Source organism: Lagenorhynchus albirostris, chromosome 14 (assembly GCF_949774975.1).
Source record: "Lagenorhynchus albirostris chromosome 14, mLagAlb1.1, whole genome shotgun sequence".
NCBI lineage: Eukaryota > Metazoa > Chordata > Mammalia > Artiodactyla > Delphinidae > Lagenorhynchus > Lagenorhynchus albirostris.
Window position 1 is genome coordinate 4,458,519 of NC_083108.1, and position 24,231 is coordinate 4,482,749.

Consider the following 24,231-nt stretch of genomic DNA (forward strand, 5'->3'; position numbering starts at 1 on the left):
GGTGAGAACCTAAAATAGTTTACGCGGGTCCAGCAGCAAATGCATGTTAAGAAATGGAACCACAGAGGTAGAAGAATCTGTAATTTATCTAAGCCTTTCCATTCCTATATAGTCACTCTGACATAGAAAAATACATCTATTTGAAATAGTTTTTTTAATTAAAAATAAGACACTATGACACTATGTAGGATACAGCATAAATATTTTAAGCATCAATAGATAATGACCATGACATCTTTAAGCATTTATCAATACTGACCATTCTTAAGTATCAATAAATACCCAATATATTGTCAGTTCCAGCGTAACAGCAGATGATGAGCAATTTGAAAAAGAAAGCAAGAACTGGTTAGTGAACTGGTTAGTCAGATAAAAGCGAATCATTGACTAACCCGTATTTTTTACTTATTTGCTATGTAAGCAACAACTAAAATATAAATAATATAATGTATAATATAGTAATATCTAATAAAATATCACTAAAATAGTAACATAGTAAGCAACAAATACTGTGAAATTTAAAATATGAAAGGTATAAAAAAAAGCTTTTTTACATTTCTATGAAGGTGATTTTTAGCATTAATTTCAGCATACTCGGTTTTTAAATGCCATGGCTGATCTATACATAGGCAAACAAAATCATTTGTTTATGGTTTTAAAATTGTAATGGTTCTAAAACTGACATACAATTGGAATGTGAAGAATGATTTGGGGCAGGGTAAGGGGTATTCCACAATGCATATAAATTAAAACAAGGAACCAAAATCTTCTTTATAATGAACCAAAATCTTCACTGATTTCTCCAGTGAATTTGAGCACAACAGTTTGGTCTGGACTCTCGTCTCTGAACATGGAGTAGTAAATAATTAATCAATCAATCAATTTATCTTTACAGTAAATTAAATATAAATATATATATATATATACACACACACATATATGTATATGTCTTTATATGTTATATGTGTATACATATTTTCTGGTAAATTTTCATTAGGATAAATATTGTAAGATGAAAAATAAACCTACTTTATACCAGAAAATAGACTGATTCTAACATAAGCAGGCTTTGCCATATAAGTTAATATTTATCTAAAGAAGTACTTTCCTATAAATTCTAAATTTTAGACACTAATGGAGTGGAGGAGGGGCTATCAAGATTATTTACATAAAGAATTGGAAGATACTACACACTACTTAAGCATTGGATTTGCTAAGTCTAAGAGTAAAATAAGTTTGTATTACCTGAGACATGATAAGTGGACAGTAGCAGGAAGGCAGCCTAAAGCTCCACGGAGCAGGAGGAAGACTGGTTTCAAGAATGAGTACAGGTTGTGGTCGACTGACCAAGTGACCAAATATATATCCTTATTAACAGCACCTTCACAAACAAATATTTTCACCACGTCCTCACAAAGTGACATACTGTTTTTTACTGCAGTCTACTAGTTATCTATCATACTAGTTTTAGAATGAGAAAGGCACACTCAAAATAGGCTTTAAACCAGATGTATTTCCCTATGAAAATGGGAATTATAAAATAGAGATAATTCTGGAAAATAGAAACTTTTTCAGTAAAGCTATACAGTAAATTAATAGGGCACAATTTCAAGAACAAGAATTATATTTACAATTTTGAAGTAAAGTTTGTATTCATTTTTGCCTTTAATTGCAGTGGTTTAGTGAAGTAGCCAAAGCAGTGAGTCACACTAAAAAAATCTAAGTTCAACTTATACTTGACTCTCTGCTGGCTCTTTTTTAATGAAGGATTATTTCAGTGGAATATTAATGAGGATTTTGGTTTCTTTAAATATCTTACCACAACAATTATATCGCATTTTGTAAATTAAATTTCTAAAATGTTTGAAAGCCAGAATAATACTAGTTAGGAGAGAAGCTCCATTTGTTTCCCTCTTTTTATATATTAGATAATTTATTTGTAATATGGACCAAATATCATTGTTGACATTTGTTTCAATACATTTATACTCCTATGTCTTTGCCAGGCACCCAGAATGGGTTTGCTGGAAAAGAGACCACATGGCCGATTGCAGTCTTATTTCAGTAACCCAGTGTATAACCTACTACCTGGCACATAGCATAGGCTTAATAAATAAGGCTGAACAAATAAATCTCCCTCCAATATTTTGATTATATGATTGAAGGTTCTAGTTCTTCTGTGAAATAGATTTTATTTTTATTGAGGGCTTCCTGTTAGTTTGCATATTTACACTAAAATGAAAGTTAGTGAATCAATGAAGATATGGTAGACCCCCCCAAATTTAATGTATATATACACATTCTTTTTTTTCTTTAAAAATATGCTATACCTTATCTGTAAGAGATATACACTAAAGTATTTATGGGTAAAACTGTATGACATATTGAATTTGCTTTAAAATAGTGTATCTGTATACATATATACTGGAAAAAAAGTGTATCTGTGAGAAATAGATGAAACAGAGTGGCAAAATATTAATAATTGTTGAAGCAGGGTAATAGGTACTGAGAGGTTTTTTATACTATGCATATCGTGTGGTTTGAAAATTTCAACAGTAAAAATAATGAATTCAAATACATTTCAATAATAAAAAGACAAAATAAAGATATTTCCAACTAACAAAACTACTATATAACTGGCATTTTGCAAAGATCTGTACTAGACTAATTACATGACGTTGTTATAGTGAAAGGTTGCGAACAACTTAAATGTCAATCAGTAGGGATAGTTAAATATAGGATATCCACATTGCAATGGAACACTATCCAACTATGAAGAAACCTGCTGAGTGATAAAAGAGTTTCCACAGCAGCGTATGGAGCCTGATTCCATGTTCACAGGAGTGCATGTGTGTCCATCCACTGTTCAGAGTGGTTATCTCTGCAAAAAGGAATTGCAGGTGGTTTTTTGTTTTTTTACTTTTTTCTTGAAACTGTTTTGTATTATTTAACAATTTTACAGGGGTATATATTAATTTTATATTTTGGGGAAATTCTTTTCTTTTATGATATCCTATGATTTTTCTCATTATGTTATTCTTTCTAGCTGATGGACAGATGTTTTAATTGTTAAAAACTGTGTTAGGTCTTAAGTAATTCAAAGTGGGAAAGTGCTATACTTCTAAAACAATATGAGATCTAGAGTAGATTTATTTTTAAAAATGAAAATAAAAAATTTTAAGGCATTCTAGCTAGCACATACATTTTTTCCTCAACCACCTACTGACTGCATATAGTAAGCCATCAAAAACTACATGAAACTTAACATTATACAATATATGAAAATAGATTTAAGTATCTTTTGGTAATTCAAATCAGGCTGAAAACTCTTTTAATTATAGAAAGAAATAGCATTTGGAAAACAAAATAAGAAAATGCTTTGTAGTTTGTTCATAATAAATTTGAATTGAAAATATTCCAACAGTTCTATGCAAAAAAGTATTTGTGGGTATTTTAGTAATATGTTTGTTAGATTAAACAGATGGCAGAATGGAATAAAATGCAATTTCCAGATGCATGGTTTTGTGATTTCAGTGCTGTGGACTCAGCCTTATCAGCTAAATCTCAAGTTTAACTTTAGCGAGCACTGCAAAATTTTTTGGAGTTAACTTGAACTTAATGATTAATTTTTGAAACATTATTTTAGGTTAATCATCTTGGGTAAGAGTCCAAAAGGTAGGTGTTCTCTAATGGCTATGAAATCTTGTATCTTTAGTTAGTCTGCGCCATGCCTTGTTCTTAGTCTGCAAAGACCCCAGAACAGAGTGGGTGGGAGCCAGTGATGGGACCTCTCTCTACCTCATCCCTCTTTAGGGGCCTTTACAACACATTACAGTTGCTGTGTACAGTCCTTAGTCAAGGATTGTACTGTCCCCACCATTTACTATTTCCTTGCTGATTTTAAGGCTTCAAGGAATTAAAAGTAGCTCCTTTGGTACATAAACTTGGTAATTCCAATTTTGTTAATGTAATAAAAAATAAATCAGGGACTTCCCTGGTGGTACACTGTTTAAGAATACACCTGCCAATGCAGGGGACAAGGGTTTGATCCCTTGTCTGGGAAGATCCCACATGCGGCGGAGCAACTAAGCCCGCGAGCCACAACTACTGAGTCTGCGGTCTAGAGCCAGCGAGCCACAACTACTGAGCCCGCACGCGACAACTGCTTAAGCCTGCTCACCTAGAGCCCGTGCTCCACAATAAGAGAAGCCACCGCAATGAGAAGCCCGCGCACCACAACGAAGAGTAGCCCCCGCTCACCGCAACTAGAGAAAGCCTGCACGCAACGTAGACCCAACGCAGCCAAATAATAATCAATCAATCAACCAATCAGAAGATATCACCTAAGTTACCTGGTGGATATTTCCTTCTTTCACATCCATGTCCTAAGCTTTAGGAATGATGAGAGATTTCTTATGTTTTGATTTGTCCAAGTTATGTATCTGTAACCAGATTGAAGAATCACATTTTGTTATAAATTAACTGTATATACTTGCAGTTGTGTTAGATACTCTGTTTCTTACTGTGTTTCTAGATGATCTTGGGCAAATCATTTAAATATTTATTTAGGGGCTTTAAAGGTCTATCACATGGTCAATATCCCCAGATTAAAATTGTTTTTAGGTTTTTTACCTGGTTCTTAGAAGAACTGGATTGTCCGTAATGGATAGTATTGGAGTGAGGCTTCTTTGAAGTTTCTGAAGAGTCCTGACATAATTTCCTTTTAGACTTGTGGGCTGTTCTGCTTACTATTAACCGGTGGTCACTTACATCAGCTTCTTTAGTTTGATCAACTGATTGTTGCTGCAGCAGTTGGGAATCTTCCGTTTCTGTGTCTGATTCAAAAATGTGTGGTGGTCTTTTCACTTTTAGTGACTCGTGGCCTTTCCCTAAAATTTGTGTTATGTATTTGCTTGTCAAATTTTCTTTTTCATTCACTTGGAAGTCAACAGCACTTTTTATTACACCTAACTTGTTACTTGACATCTGAAATACTGAACTATTAGGTAGTCGTTTAATTTCACTTAAACTCATGACCGATAATTTTCCACTAGAAGGGGGATTTTCTGTCATATTTTCAAAGGACTCAGTGTTTTTTTCTTGCAGAGATCTAGAAGTCTTCATCTGAATGCTGCGATTAGATCTTTTTTTAATAGCTGGATCTAAATTCAGTTTATCATCCTGGATCACACTAGTTTTAAGTGAAAGCAACTTAGATTCTGTAACATGTTTTCTTTTCAGGTTGTCAGGTTCTAATATACTTTTGTTCATCTGTAATTGTCGATTTTTGAAAACTGGTATGAATTTAGGGGCAATATTATGTTGGGAGCTAAAATCTGCGTCTTGAACTTGAGTACTTCCTCTGTTGAGCTTTGGTACTTCCAGATGTACTTGTGCTGCCTTGTCAGGCAGGGATTTCTTTCTGCTCTGAACAGATTCTGGCTGGAGGTGCAGAGTTGAGGACACATAGGGCTTCGGCTGGCTGACCGAAAGCTCCATCTTGTGGTCTGTGGCTACTGAATGAAGTGGAATACTTTGAGCCTGGGCAGGTCTTGTGGAAGGGGCCTGAGCCAGAGAGGACCTGAACTTTTGTTTAGTGGTTAGATTAGGCGGCTTGACTTTCTTTTCCTGAAAGGATAAAGATTAGGAAATTTCGAAAATGTAATAATGTCCTTAATGGAAAAGAAATGATATAAGATATCATCAAAATAAGGATAAAAAGTAACACTACAATACACAGAACAGGTAAAGAAAAACAAACAAATGAGCCTTAGTGAGGACATGTGTATATTTCTTATGATTTGTATCATTCTTTAGATACCATCCTTTCAAGGTAATATTTTAAGATGAAGTTATATTCTAAATTGTATATAAATCAACTATAAAAACTATACCCTTAGCTGCTACCATTGTCCTCCAAATGTGCTCGTTCTGCTGTCTCTCTCAGAATGTCTTTCCCTCTTCTCTCCAATTTTTCCCTCTCAACTTCCCAAGGATCTTCTATCAGTTACTATTTGTCACCAAAAAAATAGGACAAGGTAATGCTCTTATCTTTTAGTGTGCATGTTCAGTCTCCCTAAGTAGATACTAGATTCTCTGAGGGTAGGAACTATGAGTTACTTATTCTTACATCCTTCACATGCTTAAATCTTTCACACAGTTACTAACAAAACATTTACTCAGAAATTAAATTAATGGAGGAGGTGGTTGCATCTACACTATGCCTTTCAGAACAAGTAGGATTTTGAGTATAGGGCAGTGACTGTGTCTTAATCATTTTGCAGTCTTATTGCCTACTAGAGTGCCTGGTATCTGGAAGCAATTCAGCAAGTACTTGTCAAACTGACTTGCCAGATACATCAAAGAGAAACAAGTGTTCATAGTCTTCTTAAAAAATTGTTGTAGAAAAATATAAAGCATGAAATATACCATTTTATCCATTGTTAAGCATACAATTCAGTGGCATTAAGTACATTCCCCACTGTACTTCTGTTGTGTAATCATCACTATTTCCAAAACTTTATCTTTATCCCAAACAGGAACTTCATAGTCTTTAAGCAATAACTTGTTTCCTTCTCCTCACAGCTCTGGTTACCACCATGCTCCTTTCTGTCACTATGAATTTGCCCACTCTAAGTATTCCATGTAAGTGGAATCACAATATTTGTCTCTTTGTGTCTGGCTTATTTCATTCAGCTTTTCAAAGTTCATCCATGTTGTAGCACATGTCAGAATTTCATTCATTTTTATGGCTGAATAATATTCCATTGTATGTATATACCACATTTTGTTTATCTATTCATCTGTTGCTGGGAAGTGCTTATAGTCTTTTAAAATACATACCTATTAAGTCTTAGTGTCTGTAAAAGAGAGACATGTGACAATAATCGGAAACACTGAACACAGAGTTCTTTTCTCACCCTCTGACATAAAAAACACATAGATTCACACCTTGAAATATAATTAAAAAAAACAATCTGGAACAATATTCAAACCAGAACAATTGGTTTTTCTCTCCCTTACTGGAGATTCAGTTGTTGAATATAGTTGGGAGGACAGTAGGACAGAATTTTAGGAGATAAGAGTTGTGAACAGGCAGAGGAAAAGTGAGTGAGTGATCCACTTACTTATTAGGCAAATCATACCAAAACTTAGTGGCTTTAAACAAAAATAATTATGTTTTATCTTTAATGATTCTGGGATTTTTTTAAAAAAAATTATTTATTTTTTGATTCTGGGATTTGACATGGTTTAGCGAAGAGGCTCTCAGGCAGTTGTGGTTAGATGACTCTGGGGCTGGAATCACTTCCTCACTCACATGTGTGATGATCGACACTGGTTGTCATTTGGAGTACCTACAGGTGGCCTCTTCATGCAGACTGGGATCCCTCACATGTGGCATAGCAACTGTCCCAAGAGACAGGAAGAAACGGTTTTTCTTTTAATGACCTAGTCTTGGAAGTCATGTAGCATCACTTCTATCACAGGCCTGCCCAGATCCAAAAGGAGGGGACATAGACCCCATACTACAATAGAAGAGTTGTCACTGGTCAGAAGGGCATGTGGCTGGGTGACCTTGTAGCCACCTTGAAAAATGGAGTAGAATGTCAGAGAGCAGTTGGTCTCTTACCAACTTCAAGCCTCTGACATCATAGTACAGGTGACCTACAAAAGGGCTGGTGCACTTGGCAATGGAGATGCATACAAACCCGACGCAGGATTTAGAGAGCTGAAGGAGGAGATGTGGTCAGGGTAGATGGAGCTATGGCCCAACTTCTGCTCCACATCAACAAGCTGCCATAGCTTATCCCCATGAGGCTGAGTTGCAACACTGGCCTCACACAGACTTTCTCTGTGTGAACGTAGCTCTTGCTTCGCCTCCACCTTCCCAATCACGTGCCACCCTAAGCCAGAACGATGTAGGAAGGAATTCAAGGACACATACCTACAGCGTACTCAGGTTGACATAATACAAAGTCACCACAGAGAATAACGCTCCTTCTCCCACCACGGCTATTCGTGGGAGAAGTGGGAAGTCCCCAATAAAGTCCTGGGTAAGGTTTGGGTGATGCTCAAAGTAGGTGACTGGGTTCACTTTTGTCTGTAGATTTCTCAAGCTGGAATCTTATTCATGTCAGTGAGGCAAGAAGACGCCCCTCTTTACTTCCTCATAATTTGCAGAGGGCACAGAAGAGGAACTAGCCAGCTTTCATGACCCTGAGTGAAGTGATGCAGAAGCTAACTGAGGAATGGTTTATAATGCCAGGAGATTGCTAGGCTGAGTGAAAAAGCACGCATCAAGAAGGGGTTTGTATTGTTTGATAGGGCTGCTATAACAAAGCCACCACAAACTGGGTGGCTTAAACAACAGAAATGTATTGCCCCAAAGTTCTGGAGGTGAGAAGTCCAAAATAAAGGTGCTGGCAGAATTTGGGCCATGAGAAAAGGATGTGATCTAGGCCTCTTCCCTCAATTTGGAGATGGCCATTTCATATTCACATGGCATTCTCCCTGCAAATGAGTCTGTGTCCAAATTTCCCTTTTATATAAGAACACCAGTCACACTGGATTAGGGGCCCACATATGCCAGTATCTCATCATTTCTGTTACAGCCCTATTTCAAACAAGGTCACGTCCTGAGGTACTGCTGGTTAGGACTTCAACATGTCAATTTTTTTGTGGGGGGGAGGGGTGCACAATTCTACCCATAACAGGGTTTGACATGTAGCGCTAGAGAAATTCAAGAGGGGATACAGCTGTTCTTCTGAAGACTATCTGTACAAAGGAGCTAGAAGAACACCTTGTACACCATCTTTGTCAAGATACCATATGAGACCAGCAACATCAGACTAATGCAAGTCAAGAAGTTAATGCCTGCCCTCTCCCCTCCACTACTCACCTGTGACTGTGTGATGGACGTGACGGATACGGTGGACTGGTGTTCAATACCCATTCCACCCTCCTTCTAGCATTCCTTCTAGAGCCTGGAAATCTAAAATGAACATTTTCTCCTTTGCAGCTAGGGTTCAGGATGTGATTTAGGATCAACCAGTCAGATGCACTCATACAATATTTGGAAGAAAGAAGTGAGGTAAAGCCATACTTCTGTAGTTTCTGCTGAAAAGTTTACTTATGAATGCCTTTGGTTTTTCAGTTGCAGAGTTAGCAGAAGCCCAAGTGTCCACTCACCAGCTTTGCAGGTGTCTGGAACAGAGCTTAGGGCATTCATTCTCCTGATGTGGACCATTTGAGGCAAACACACCAAATGCCCTCACCCTATGTAGGCTTTCCCCTGTACGTAGATGCTATCACGGGGAGAATGATTCTTAAATTTGAATGAAATTCTACCTCAAAAAGATGTTTTGTCATAAGCGGCTGAATCATCTTAAAATGGCTAGACTGAATTTTTTCCATTTGATGAAAAACAGGTCAAGAACTAAGTTGAAATCAATTGTAGAAAATCAAAGAACGTTTTTAGACCTTTGGTTTTCATAAACCGTAGTAACTGTTAAACAATATACCTACTACTTGAGATACCAAAAGAAAAACTCATTCTAGGCAGATTCATATAAGAATAGATTATCTGTATTTTGATATAAAACTTATCTAGAATATGTATCTGAAACGTTTATATTCACACCCAGTTTCATCCTCATCTGTCTCTCAGGAATATATATCTGGTGGAAATAATTTCCAGGAGCTTGTTCTGCTCCCTAGCCTGTCAATGTATTATTTACTCATTCTTTCAATTTCTAAAATATAGTAAACAGCCCAAAGGGGGAAACCTCTTCTAGGTTTACATTCAAAATTTTAAAAAGACTACAAAAAGGGCCAATGTAAACAGCAGATGAAATCATAAGTAATTCACAGAACTTAAAATACTTAAATTGTCAACAAACCAAAGCTTTGTGAGGTCATAACCTAACAAAAAAACGTATGCTTTACCACATTATTACCATTATTCTGCCAGGTGTCAGTGTGGCTTAGTTGACTTTTAATTTCTAGACCTTTACATACAATTTATATAACTTTGTACATTAACATAAAATTATAGGGAAACCAAAAGCTTTAACTTATATTTAGATATGAATGGACATCTAATGGAGGCCTAGAATTAAGGAAATTGTTAAATGAAGCTTGAGGACTGATCAAAATGATGGATCAAACGTGTTTTTTTCTATTAAAATTTGGTTCTGTGTCTTGTACCACCTGAGTGTTTCTTGATTAAAGTCCAACCAGGATTCAGTTAAGCTTAGGATTTAAGTACAGGTTTGGAGGAAATATGGCACTTGGAAGAATGCGTTAAATTTAAAGACATGACACAACAAGGAAGCCATCATTCAAATGCAAAATATGGGACATTTTCCAGGTAAATGATCCAGTTTTCCCAGCAAATAACTGGCATAAATAAAAAGGAGGGGAGTTTGGAATGTTATTCAATAAAAGAGATCTAAGAGATAGAACAACCAAATTATGTGGACCTTGCTTGGATTCTGACTTAAACGAAACCTCTAAAATAAATCTTTGAAATAAATAGGGAATTGCAGTATGAACTGGTATTAGGTGATATTAATCAATTATTATTACATAATATTTTTAAAAAGCTCTTATCAGAAAAAGACACATACTAAAGTCTTTACAGATTAAAATAACAGCATATCTTGGATTTGTTTTAAAATACTACAGTTTACCCCCACCCCAAAAATCCATCAAGGAGGAGCCAGATGATAGGCATACAAGAGTTCGTTATACTATAGTAATTTCTTTTATGTATCCTGGAGAATTCTGGTAAGTTAAAAAAAAAAGCTAGTTTGGCTAAGCACTCCTACTAATTTACTTTTTTAAGTCAGTTGAGTTTTATCAAGTAGTTTGATCAATTTGTTTTTCATTTTTTTAATTTATACTTTTTAGTACTTAGAGCTAACAAGGTTGTAACAATAATAGGAACTAACATGTACTGAGAGCTCAAGTACAAGGAACTGTTCCAAATAGGATTATCTAATCCAAAAACAAAACACAAAAAACCCTATGAAGTACTGGGAAGGAAATGGTGATGTGCTGCCCAGATCCCCTTCAAGAAAGGGCTGCTCCCCCGCTGCCAGGGTACTGTCAGCAAACCACCTTTGGCAGTCAGCCCCTGCAGAGACTGCCTCAGTTATGGAGACCCACCTCACCCTAGAACCTGCCTGTCTCCAGGTGGCCCAAATCCAACGACAGATGGAAGAGGTATAAAGGCCTGGCTATTTTGGCCAATGCAGAACCACTGTGATGGGCCGTTTTAGCCCCTGTGCTCCTCAGAAGGTTGGCCATGGCTATCTGGCACCTGCTTTGCTTTTGACTTCTCCCTTTACCCATTCTTCTTCCTTCCCTGCTGTCTGTAGGTGTTGATTCCAAGGGCACTTCTCGATAAGCACCACACGCACTGGACTCCATTTCAGAGTAGGCCTCCTAGAGAGCCCAATTTGTGACAGGTGCTATTACTACCACTGCTACTATGCCCCATTTTACAACTGGAGAAACTGAGGCACAGGGAGATTAAATAACTTGCCCAAGATTATACAAGTAGTAAGGAGTTCAAACCTAGGCAGCCTGTCTCTAGAGTCTGGCTCTTAACCACAAATCTAAACGTTTTCCAATTTTAGAACTAAGAATCCATTCCTTGGGTTTCAGTTTTAATTTTGCAATGTATTTAACTGTGTGGCTTTGGTTAAATTACTTGAATGCTGTGAGCTTCAAGTTTCTTCTTCTGCAAAACTGAGAAAACAATTTTTTAGCCCAAGAGTCTATTTTGATGATTAAGTGAGAAGGCACAGAGAAGGCACCCAATAAAACTGAGGAGAAATTCTTATTGTCAATGTACCAACTGTCAGAAGCAATATAAAGACCAGAATTTCCAAGTAAGTGTTATTTTACATTTAAGAAGCAAATTTTCACAAATATATTGTCTGGACTCACCACTTTCAAAACAGATGTAGGCTGGAAATATAAGGTATTCAATAAATATATTCAATAAAAATGCATGATGTAATGACATATCTTCTAAATTCCTCAGATTTGGACTTGGCCAACAACTAAACTTTTTAAAATGTTATGTCAGGGCAAAATTTTAAGATTCATAAAGATCATAAAGATGTCAATTGGTATTTGTCCACGCACACTCCCTTCTAAGGAAATGGCCTTGCCTTATAGCCAAGATATCTTGGCTGTTATGTTTTTATAGCATTTATATGAGGTGTTAGCCCCTAACCCAAGGATACCAGATCCACAGGCTGGCTAGTGACAGATGGTGTGACCTGGCTAGAAAAGATAAAAGGGATCTATCAAATACTGGCTCTGGTGAATTTTACTCGAGGATTATAAAGAGAATGAAGCAAGCAGTGTGGCAGCAAAAGCTGAAAAAAATGCCATGAGGCATAGTGTCTGAGCCGTAGCAAGTCAACACCACATGAAAGCCTAAATCACTGGAGCAGTGGAAGCTACAATAAGACAAGACGCTAGTATTATAAGTCAAGAAAGGAGACTCAGAAGACACAGAAATATTCAAATAATTCATATTACATTCCGAACTGTTCAAATGATTCAAACCTCCGTCTTTCCTTTTGATGAAAACACACATATTTGTCATTTAAAAGAAAGATAATTGTTGAAAAATTTAAATTGAATTTCCACTTGTTCTTCAAAAACTTCCCTTTTAATTTTGTTTCCTTTTGACAAAGAAATCTTATTCTATTGAGTGTGAAGATAGGCCATCATATTTTCTTCATCAATATTGCTTAATTGCTACTTATTCTTTTTTTCATAAATAAGATTTCACTTAGCATATCATCTTACAATGAAAATGCTACCATAATTCAATTTCTATAAATGGAATTATTCAAAGGCTTTTTCAATCAATCAGACTCAAATGACTGAAGTGGCAGAATTTCAAAGAAAACTTGGATTTGTATGAGGCAAATGTTTCCAAACTATCCTATACGATCATTTATTCATTTATTCTTTGAAAAAACATTTAATGAACACCTATTAAGTACCAGGAACTTGGAATAAGATGAATATGCTCTTTGCCCTCTAGGAAGTCATGTTAAATTAGAAGAAATAGAACAGTAAACAACTACTACCATAATACCAAGTTAAATACAATAATAATAATAATAATGACAATAACAAATGGGTAAGTACAACAATGACAAATGGTATTAGGGAAACACTGAACTGAGAGAAAAGACTTATAGCACAGTGGATAGGTAGTCCATCACTGAAGGCAAAAGGTGCATAGCATGTCTTAGAGAACTTGGTAGGATACGAAATCTCTTACCTGCAGATACAGTTTAGTTAGTTCTTGTGTGTAGTACAACGGTTTAGTTGTCATCTTTATGGGAAATCCACATATATGGGGCAGCTTAGATTTTAAATCTGAAAGAAAACTTTTCAACACACTTTCCATATCTACCCTTGGAAAGAACTGTATGGGCTGACTTCTGATGCAACTGAGAGGGTATCTGAACATTGTTAAAGAACAGTGGGAAATTTTCTGCAGATAGAAGACAGCATTTTTTAATGGAAGTAAAACGGTCTTAAAAGGCACACAACTAAATCCTAAATATTTTATGTATTGCTTATTCCATATTATCCAAAGCTATAGAGAACGTTTACTCACAGGAATCTTAACTGCTTAAATTTTAACACTCACAATAAAGACAACTCACAGTACCCTTACTATATGGCTTTCTACACAGACTGGCAAACTAAAATTTATAAAAAAAAATGACTTATAAAAAAGATACTATGACCTTTATAGATTATAAAAATAAGTGTTTATAGTAAACAATAAACAGGTTGCATCTCCAAGAGCAGTAAAAATTCAGTAAACAACATGTATAGAGTGTACTCAAGCTCTAAAAGCAGTTCTTTGAGAAAAGCAGTTACTTTTTCTGATGAAAAATATTCTGAAGACTTGGAATAATGTCTTAGCATCTAATGAAGGGGAAAAATTGATACCTGTCAACCTCAGTTTTATATTAAGATTTGGGTTAGGAAATGCAGAATACAGAAAGAGAACATTAGGCTCCTCCCTCTTCCATTTGGAATCTCCAGCTGGTCAGAGTATAAAGAGACAGAAATGGTGAAATAAGTACTAATTAAGATGGAAGAGTTTCACCTGAGCGCTTGTGTGCTTTTTTTTGTATGTTGATTTTTAAAAATAACATTAAGAAAAATATTTTCTTGAATCAATGGGGTGCATTAAGTGCAACTCAAATCCTCTAAACTTTGACCATAAAATTAAATACTCTGAAAAAAGATTTTTTAAATGACTAATTAAATGACTAATTCTTTTAATTCTACCCTTTCAGTAATATCCAGCATGCCACAGGAGGGAGCCCTTGGCTAACAAGCATGCAATTATTTTCTTACTTTCTACTAGGAATCATGTAAACATTTTTCCTATCTAGTCTAAAGTTTCTTCTGCTGTCTAAATTGTTGCAGTAGTGTTTAAGGGGAAAAAATATTTTTATTAAGCTCATCCTCAAATAAAAATAGCAAAATTCTAAGGAAAACAAAAAACACTTATTCAGATAAAAAGAAGTAGAGGGAAAGTAGCTTCATTTGAACTTAGAGAAGGTTGAAAATGATGACATCAGGGCAGGAGTAAGCCTGGATCATAAGGTGGGCAGAGAGCATCTGTAAAGGATATGTGAAGATCCTTCTTCCTATCATTTTGAAGTAGATGCTGCAGTATATTTTAGTAGTTCCATAATTTTCTGGAAGCTTATAGCTATACTAAAAATTAAGAACAAAGTTGAAATTCTCCTGAGAAAGCTAAACTTAAGGTTAAATTACAAGAAGTAAAATCAAATAGCTACTAATGTAATATATGTTTCTATTCCTTACCAGGTCATCCCAGTGCATCTGGAAATCTTCATATGAGTGAAAAGGACAGTCAGGGGGTATGGTGTGAAGAATACTTATTATTTGTCCCATTTTCATACTATAAAAGATAGAGGTGGTGAAGTATTATGAGCCAATGCTTAGATACAGTTTAACTATGTGATTTGGAAAGCATTCAAAAATTTTAGCAACTATCAACACATAAGTAAATAAGCTACTCATTTGCTCCCAGTTCTAAATTAACATTGTACTAAATTCTTAACAACTAGAATTGTTAGAAAAAACTAAGTTGAACTGATGCAAACAATAAGCCAGTTATAAACACAAACTAATGAATACAGTGTTGCCACATAGAGGTATGCCTGGTAATTGTTAGACTTTAGGGAAAAGTCTGTTAAGAGCTGAATGAATCAGAGTCAAATCTTGTTCCCTACCTACCTTTTCTTGGCTTCAATGACCAAGGCATGGTATATATGCTGCTTGAAAGTTCTTTTGCCTAAGCAGGTTAAAATTTCATGCCAATAGTCATATTTATGTTAATAATAAGTCATTTTTTCCCCTGAAGACAGTACAAACTTAAAACAGCTCATATCAAATGATAATGAATCATTAATTATATGTACAAGTTTATAATATTCTATTGATATTACTATAATAGTTGTAATTTTGTAATGAGATACCTAGAAATTTTACTGTTTTAAAACTAGCTCTAATAAAAATGTAAATGTATATCAGAGGCCTTTAGAGTCGTGCACTTTAAGATTCTCTCTCTAAAGTGTATTGTGTTTATGTGGTCTGTTTAGCAGAGTTTACCAAATAGAGTAGCATTTTTGGCTTATCAGTATAGTCCCAGGTACTATGTATACACAGTAAAATGATGCTCTCCCTTCATGGCAGTTTGAGGTTTTTCAAGCTGTTTGCTGACCCAGAATGGGGAGCTGTTTGAGTTCTTGTTTCTACTTGTTATTGTCAGATTCTATATATACATTCCCACTTTTAATATATACATTCCCACTTTTAATCATGTACTTGCCTATAGTATCTCCTCCAGGTAAAAAAAATTTGTTGAACTCTTACGTAAATTAAAAAAAAAAAGTAGATAGATATTTTTATTTTTTTGGCCACATCCAGTGGCATGTGGCATCTTAGTTCCCCAACCAGGGATCGAACCCGTGCCCCCTGCAGTGGAAGCACAGAGTCCTAACCACTGGACCACTAGGGAATTCCCAATAGATAGACCTTTTTAAGCAGTTTAATTGAGATGTAACTCACATACCATACAATTAATTAACCCATTTAAAGTATACAATTCAGTGGTTTTTAGTATATTTGCAGATATGTGCAACCATCACCACAGTCAATTTTATTTTTGTTTATTTAAAAATTTTTTGGCCATGCCACGTGGCTTGCAGAATCTCAGTTCCCCGAACAGGGACTGAATCTGGCCTGAAGCAGTCAAAGACTGGAATCCTAACCACAAGGCCACAAGGGAACTCCCACCACAGTAAATTTAGAACATTTCATAATCTCAAAAAAACAAAAAATGAGTTGAAATAAGGTAGTTTTTTGGTTACAGTTTTATTGAGGTATGATTGACTCTCAATAAACTACATATATTTAAACTGTACGACTTGGTACATTTTGACCTATGTATGTACCATGAAACCATCACCACAATCAAAATAGCAGACATACTCATCGCTCTCCAAACTGTCCTTGTAATCCCTCCAATTCTTCCTTAGTTTGCATTTTCTAGATTTTTATATAAATGGAATAATACAATATGTACTATTTTTTGGTTGGGATTCTTTAGTCATGTTGTGGTATCAATATTTCATTCCTTTTTATTGCCAAATAATATTCCATTGTGTGGATATACCACAGTTTGTTTACCTATTCACTTTTTAATGGGCATTTGGTTGTTTACAGTTTTTGGCTATTACAAATAAAGCTGCTATGAACATTTGTGTCTTTTTTTTTTTAGATAAATTTTAATTTATTTTTTTATACAGCAGGTTCTTATTAGTCATCAATTTTATACACATCAGTGTATACATGTCAATCTTTGTATGGACATATGCTTTCCTTTCTCTTGGGTAAACCCCTAGGAGTAGAATGGCTGAACTGCATGGTAAGTATATGCTTAACTTTTAAAGACACTGCCAAACTGTTTTCCAAAGTGGTTGTACCATTTTACATTCTTCCCAATCATGTATAAGTTTTCCAGTTCCTCCACATTCTCATCAATATTATATCAGGCTTTTTAGTTTTGGCTATACTAGTAGTTATGTAGCAGTATCTTATTGTGGTTTTGATTTGCATTTTCCTAATGACTGCTAATGATGTTGAGCATCTTTCAATGTGCTTACTTGCCACCCATATATCTTTTTGGTGAATTACTTGTTTAAATCTTTAATTATTTTTTAATTGAATTGTATATTGTTGAATTGTAAGAGTACTTTATATATTCAATATATTATGTATTCTCAGTAAAGCTGCTTTGTTGGATATATGTTCAGCAAAAAAAAAATGTAAATGTATAACAAAATTATTTTAGTAATTTGATGGCTTCTGTATGACAATATTGTTTCAATACCTTTTTAAAGTGATAATTCAGTTTCAAAAATTCACAAAAATGGTTTATACTTTTGCACATATCAATGTTGAAGCAAAATAAGAGACAACTACTATCTTGAACCCACCCTAGATATTACAAATTTAAATCTCACCTTGGCAAAACATAGCACCAGTTGCTCAAAATCGAATGTCCCGTAATAACAGCATTCTTGTTAGTTTCAAAATCCTTTATAATACTTTGAGAAATATCAAATTCTCTTAGCTTTGAATAGAAATAAGATTTTAATGCATAAGTCCTCAAAAGAATTTGGCAAACAAAAAGAAACATTAAACAACACAGATTTATTACACACAGTTAGTTATGCATTATATAGTTTCAAAGGCTATTACACTGGATCATACACAACCACTTTACATAATGTAATCAGTGTGTCAGCTCATCCTGTTTTTCCTCTATACAGTATATCAAATATTTCATGCTTTCCCTCTTATCTTCCAAACCCAAACTCCTATTTTGTACTTATTTGAACTGGTTTTCAGTTTCTTTAATTATGTTAATTTATAAGAAGTTGAATCTCTGTCCAAAGGAAGGTGCTTACATTTTGTCAGAATAGCATCTTAACTAAAGTAAAAAAAAAATTTTTAGGGGCTTCCCTGGTGGTGCAGTGGTTGAGAGTCCACCTGCCGATGCAGGGGACTCAGGTTCGTGCCCTGGTCCAGGAAGATCCCACATGCCGCGGAGCAGCTGGGCCCGTGAGCCATGGCCGCTGAGCCTGCGCATCCAGAGCCTGTGCTCCGCAACGGGAGAGGCCACAACAGTGAGAGGCCCATGTACCACAAAAAAAAAAAAAAAAAAAAAATTTTTTTAAGTGGAGGATGTGTTAGGGAGTTATACCTCTATCTGGTCTTTTGGAGGCGAGAGGACAGAGCCAATACTCTCACTCTCCTTTTGTATCCCTTTTCCATGTCTTGGAATGCTTTTTTCTGCAGTCCTCAGGTGCCCTGTCTGTAGGGTATTGAAGCCTGTAGGCAGCCAACAACTTGCCACTTAAAGTTTTCTCACCCTGGGAAGTGTGGGGCATTTTCTTACAGTGAGCCAGAGATTAGAGAGACCTCAAGTGAGGTGGAAAATAAAGTATTAATGGGTGAGAGGACACTGTATTAAGATTAGAGAGAATGGTTCACAATCATTTGCCCTTATCATCCATCTTTTGGGAAACAACATTCTAACTTTATTGCCTACTGCTTTTCAATGAACTCCAGCTAACCTGGCCAATTTTTTATTGCCTGGACAAGTCATAAGCATTTTAACAATGCACTGGCTTAAAGCATTGCCCCCACTCTGATTTATCTGAGTTCTACCAATACAAACCTTACAGGCCTAAATCTAGACCCTTCTCCTCCACATTCAGTGACTTATCCTTCTCTGAATTTCCACTGCATTTATTAGATTAACGGAAATGGGGAGCAGGGCAGAGCAAAAAACCATGGATGTAGGAAGAGGAAGATGATAAGCGCTGGTCATGTTGAAAGGACACCAAGAATGAAAAGATACCTATTGTGCTGTACACTGGAAATAAATCTTGTGCTGTGATACTCTGTGCTTGAGATTAGTTGCCTGAGCTGTGTGTTAAGAAAAAGATGGTCAGTGCAGGAATGGTTATGACTGTTAGAAAAGACTGGCTGCAGGTGGATGAATAAATTATTTAGGGAAAAGAGAACCTGAAATCGAATTCAGAGAAGGTGGGTATCAGTTCCAAATGTTTGCAGTTTATGAGTTCTAACATACATCTACTTACACAGCTTGTGTTTATATCCTTCTGAGTATTTTCTACACTATTCAGGGACTCAAGGCAATTGCTGCAGGGATCTCCATGATACTAGCACTATGTTTATATTGGTCTTTCTCAACTTAAGAGTTTTCTGAAGACCAGCAAACCACTCACCTCTTCACTATACACCCCAACAGACTCTGATTTACCTATCATTTATTAACTCTTTGCATTTATTTACTTAACAAATATTTGTGTCCTTATGTGAGCAAACCCACATAAGAAGGTACTCAAATAAATATCACTTCCTCCTTATAATGCCAACCTAAAGAATTTGGACTTTATCTTTCGTAGGCAACATTGAGATACTAGAGATATTTAGGTTGGGGACATCTGTTTTAGAAAGAGAACTCTGCTGACACTGTGAGGAAAAATTAGAGAACAAGAAGGAAAAATGCTGGAAACAGGAAGGCCAAAATGGAGACCATTTTAATAGTTCAAGGAAAGGAAAGGAGTCTAAATTAGAGCACTGGAAATGAAGACAGAGAGGAAGAGATTTCAAAGACAAAGGTAGACTATTGAAGAGCGATTGGATATAGCAAGCAAGAACCAAAGATGACCCTGAAGCCTCTGGCTGGGTAACTTACTGGCTGTTGATGCCAGTGACCAAAAGAGTAAATTCAAAGGAGGAGCAGAGTTGGGGCTGGGGAGGGTGACAAGTAAATAATTCAGTTTTAGACACAACTGGGTCTGAGTACCATTAGTACATTCATGTGAAAGTATCAGAGAAAGGACAGACAAGCTGAAATTATACAAGGATGTCTGGGAGGTATCATTGTATAGGTTCAACACTGGAATGGGTGAGCCTGTGAAGGAGAAGAAAAGAGGGCTGAAAATGGAACCCAAGGGTTCCATTTACAGTGTGATAAGCAACATTTACACTGTGATAAGAGAAAGATGAGCCATGAATGAATGGAGGAGATTCTGGGGAAAAAAAACCAAAACAGTTTCAGAGAAATCAAAAAAGGAGCTGATTCAAGAAGAGAGGAAAATTTTGTCAAAGTTCCAAAGGTTTCAAATATGAATTCCCTCAGACATCTCCTTTTTCTCTGAACTCCTAAAGAAACATAGTTCCTATAACAATTATTTTGATACTCTATTGCCAAAAAAATTGCTATTCAATTGTGTTTTTTACTCAATACTTATTAGGTATGTACTTCTGTAAGGCTCTTTGGGACATAAAAATTTGAGCCAAGGAACCCAAGCCTAGGTGAAGGAAGTATGATGTAGTGTAGTAGAAAGAAGAGAGTGGAAGGACAAAATCTAAATCCTGAATCTATTCACTTTTATGACCTACAGCAAATTACTTAAACTCTGTGTCTCGATTTACTTATAAATAACAATAGCCATCCTTTATGAACCTCTACTATGTACACTTAATGTACTTTATCCCATTAACCTCCTAACATTGTATGAGGTAAATATCATTACCTTCAATTTACAAGAGATCCAGGGCAATTAAGTAACATGCCCAGAGAGGCACTGCTACTAAGTGCAGAACTGGGGACTTTAATGTAGTTCTAAGCCTATACTGAATTTTTTCGGTGTGTGAATTTAACCGGTGCTGAGGAAATGTTCCTTTCTCCTGGTAAGTTGTGTGCGCATGCCTTTTCTTCTGACCAAGATAAAAACTTCTGGAAGGAAAAGATGTCTTCCATCAGCACCATGCACATATACATAATGACAACCAATAAATAGTTGTCTATGGAGTAAATACAAATTTGTTTCCAGGTGCCCATTTCCCAAATTTTCTGTATAATTAAATGATCAAGGCAAATAGCTTAAGATTACATAATGCTATTCTGGAATATGTTCCTCATGTAACTGTGGATTCAATTATAATCGTAAAGCATCAACCAGTAAAACGGCAGTTTATGCATATAAACTTCTTTTTAAACACTTAACTGTCAGGAATGCATTATTTTAAAGTTTAAAATAGTCTAAAATTTGATAAATGAGTAAATTATTGTTTCAAATACTTCTTGAATCCATTTAAACTCTAAAGATAAAGGCTAAAATCCCATTTCTCATAATGAATTATGATAAACTGTCTTAAAATTTGCCTAGATAGGATCAAAGATCAGAATTTAGAAAACTACTAATTTGTAGCCCACAGGAGTTAAATAGGATATAGAAACAAGTGTCACTTAGTTCAACATATAAATTAGTCTTCTACTCCACTCAACCTTCCACTCATTCCACAAATATTTACTGGAGTGACAGGTAGTATGGTAGGCTCTGATGATAGAAAAATCAATTAAGACACAGGCCCTTCCTTCTAAGACTTCTAAGTTTAATGAGATAGTTACGTGGACAAGAATATGTGATACACATGGCCAGGGGAGCACAGAGAGAGATGAGTCTTGGGAGTTGTGTAAGTCTTCACAGAAGGGTGATATCTGAAATAAGCCTTGAAAGACGAGTGGGAAGATAAGCCAGAGAATGGACACGACAAGCTTGGAGAACAGTATGAGCAAACACATGCAAGTATGAAAGACCATGTTATCTTTGAGAAACAATTAGTAGTTTGGCTACTTGGAGAGCAATGATGGGGGAGATGAATTTGGGTCGACTGGTATATTATACTAAAGAGTTGAGATTTTATCTTATTGATAATAGAAGCCATGGTAGATTTTTAATAAGGAGAATGAAAGTGTAGAAGATGAACTGGAAAGGAGAGAGATGGTAAATATCCTCCTCCTCACCTTTATTCCCCCCTCCGGACCTATAACCAATACTAGATTTTGATAAAATGAAAATTCAATCCAATTATCTTTTAGTATATTGGGAACAAAGGCAAATAAGGCAGGACCCAGACTCTCAAAGAAATTACAACTTAGTAGGAACATAGACATATATGAAACTAATTTTTATAGCAGTCTGGAGGTGAAAAATGACATATCAAAAGTATAAGTAAAGTGAGATTTAGAGGAACTGATGAGGAATTATAATTTAGGGAATCAATTTAAATAAACTGAACAAGCATCTGTTGAGTGTAAATGTTGAACAGAAGAGAGGAGCGTATCTCCCCCATTTCTGGTGTTTGCTTCCATGTCGAGAACGATGTACTAACACATATTCATGATGTCACTCTCCTCCTTCACTCACCCCTCCCAGGGCAGATGGGATGGCTTATCTGGTTGGTAAAATTGGGACAACTCCTACCTCATCCTCTTGGGAGCTGGCCTGCTGGCAAAGAGTTTCTGTATTCTCTCAGTCATACTGGGAATGGTGCCTGATCTCCCAAGTGAATCTGTGGGTTTCTGTTACTGCCATAAGTTCGTGGGTCAATCTACCTAATTCTAGGGTTCAGACAGGTCACATTCTCCAGTAGCTGTTTTTCTTTTTCAGTAATAAACAGTGTGACCGCATATCTGTTAAAATAATTAAAATGGAGACCAAACTTGAAAATTCCTTAGGCAGACAATACCAGTTAAGCTACAAAGGCAAAACCTAATTTAGCTTATTCTGCAACCCAAGCAAAATTTAACTTAGATTATTTCTTGTAAATGCCTCCAAAAATCATAAATGAACCACACTGTTTTCCAAAGTGGTATGCTACAATAACTTTTAACCAATCCCCTGTCATTTGGAAACCCCACTGCTATAACCAATCATTATAAAGACCAAACAGCTTCCACATTTTTGCTATATAAGCCGTCCTAGAACAACACACCTCTGAGCTTCATTCCACTGTTGGTTTGAAGACTCCCAGTTCACAAACTATAGCTTTATGCACAATAAATTCTTAATAAATACAATTTTGACTGATCTCATTTTAATTTTTAACATAACCCAGTTCATACACATTGGGCCAGTATCCCATTAGGTTAGCTAGTGCCCCTTTCACTCTCAAAAGTGTTCATTTTGGATGATAAATTATATTCTCATCCTAGTAATAAAGGTGGTGTTCTGATCTCTATATGTCATACTCTGCTTTGTCATTCTCTAATTGGTTCAAATCTCAGATATATAAAACAGAAGTATCATCTGTAGGAAATTCAAAGGGCAGTAAAACACAATATTGGTCCCTAAGAAGCTAATTATAAGGCAAGTTGGAGATACAGAAATGAGTATAACTCTAAAAATACAAATAGGGGGACCTCCCTGGTGGTCCAGTGGCTAAGACTCCGTGCTCCCAATGCAGGGGGTCCGGGTTCGATCCCTGGTCAGGAAACAAGATCCTACATGCCGCAACTAAGAGTTTGCATGCCGCAACTAAACAATCCGCATGCCCCAACAAAGATCCCACGTGGCACAACTAAGACCTGGCACAGCCAAATAAATAAATAATATTAAAGTAACTAACTAAATAAAAATACAAATAAGTATGTGAGCATGGTGAAGAGTAGTGTGAAGGTTTAAAAGAGGGTGAGAGACCACAGTGGGTTTGGAGCCTTGGGAAGGTTCCTCATCAGTACCAGATACTCATGTTATGCCGCCCAATCTGTAACAGAGAAGAACAAACTTGAAATATACACGATGGCCCATTCTCAAGGCTCTGCCTCCCAGGTTTGACCTTTAAAGGTATAACACTTTTCGTTCATATAGAGATAAAAAGTTGTGGAACAGAGAATAACACTTGTCTTGTTGGAGGTTTACAGGAACATAGCGACCTGACCTACGTGGACAGCTGCAAGAACAAAGAATTCGGCACGGAGAAGTTTGCAACAACTAGCCACACCCCTCCCTTTTTAGTATAAAAGAAGCCTGAACTCTAACTCAGGTAAAATGGGTCTCTGGGATACTAGTCCACCACAGTCTCGGTTTGCTGGCAAGTGACTACTCCTTGCCCCAACACCTCATCTTTCAATTTACTGGACTGTTGTGCAGCAGGCAGTACGAGCTTTGACTCAGTAACGATTCCAATTATTTATATTCAGGTCAGCTTTCCTACTGGCTTACATAACTCTTGAAGGCCAGAAAGTAGATCCTA

At 36.1% G+C, this 24,231-nt stretch overlaps 1 protein-coding gene across 1 annotated transcript in view; it reads right to left on the minus strand.

Annotated features, from left to right (window-relative positions):
* Window positions 1–4,385: 4,385 nt before the first annotated feature.
* The window catches only part of C14H18orf63 (chromosome 14 C18orf63 homolog), a 33,482-nt gene continuing 13,636 nt past the window's right edge, over window positions 4,386–24,231 (minus strand). Inside the window, exons 9-14 of the mRNA XM_060170454.1 lie at window positions 17,616–17,725; window positions 14,890–14,986; window positions 14,693–14,778; window positions 13,316–13,499; window positions 4,633–5,628; window positions 4,386–4,442 (exon numbers count right to left, since the gene is read on the minus strand). Coding sequence (XP_060026437.1) covers window positions 4,386–4,442; window positions 4,633–5,628; window positions 13,316–13,499; window positions 14,693–14,778; window positions 14,890–14,986; window positions 17,616–17,725 — 1,530 coding nt within the window. The remainder of the gene's footprint in view (window positions 4,443–4,632; window positions 5,629–13,315; window positions 13,500–14,692; window positions 14,779–14,889; window positions 14,987–17,615; window positions 17,726–24,231) is intronic.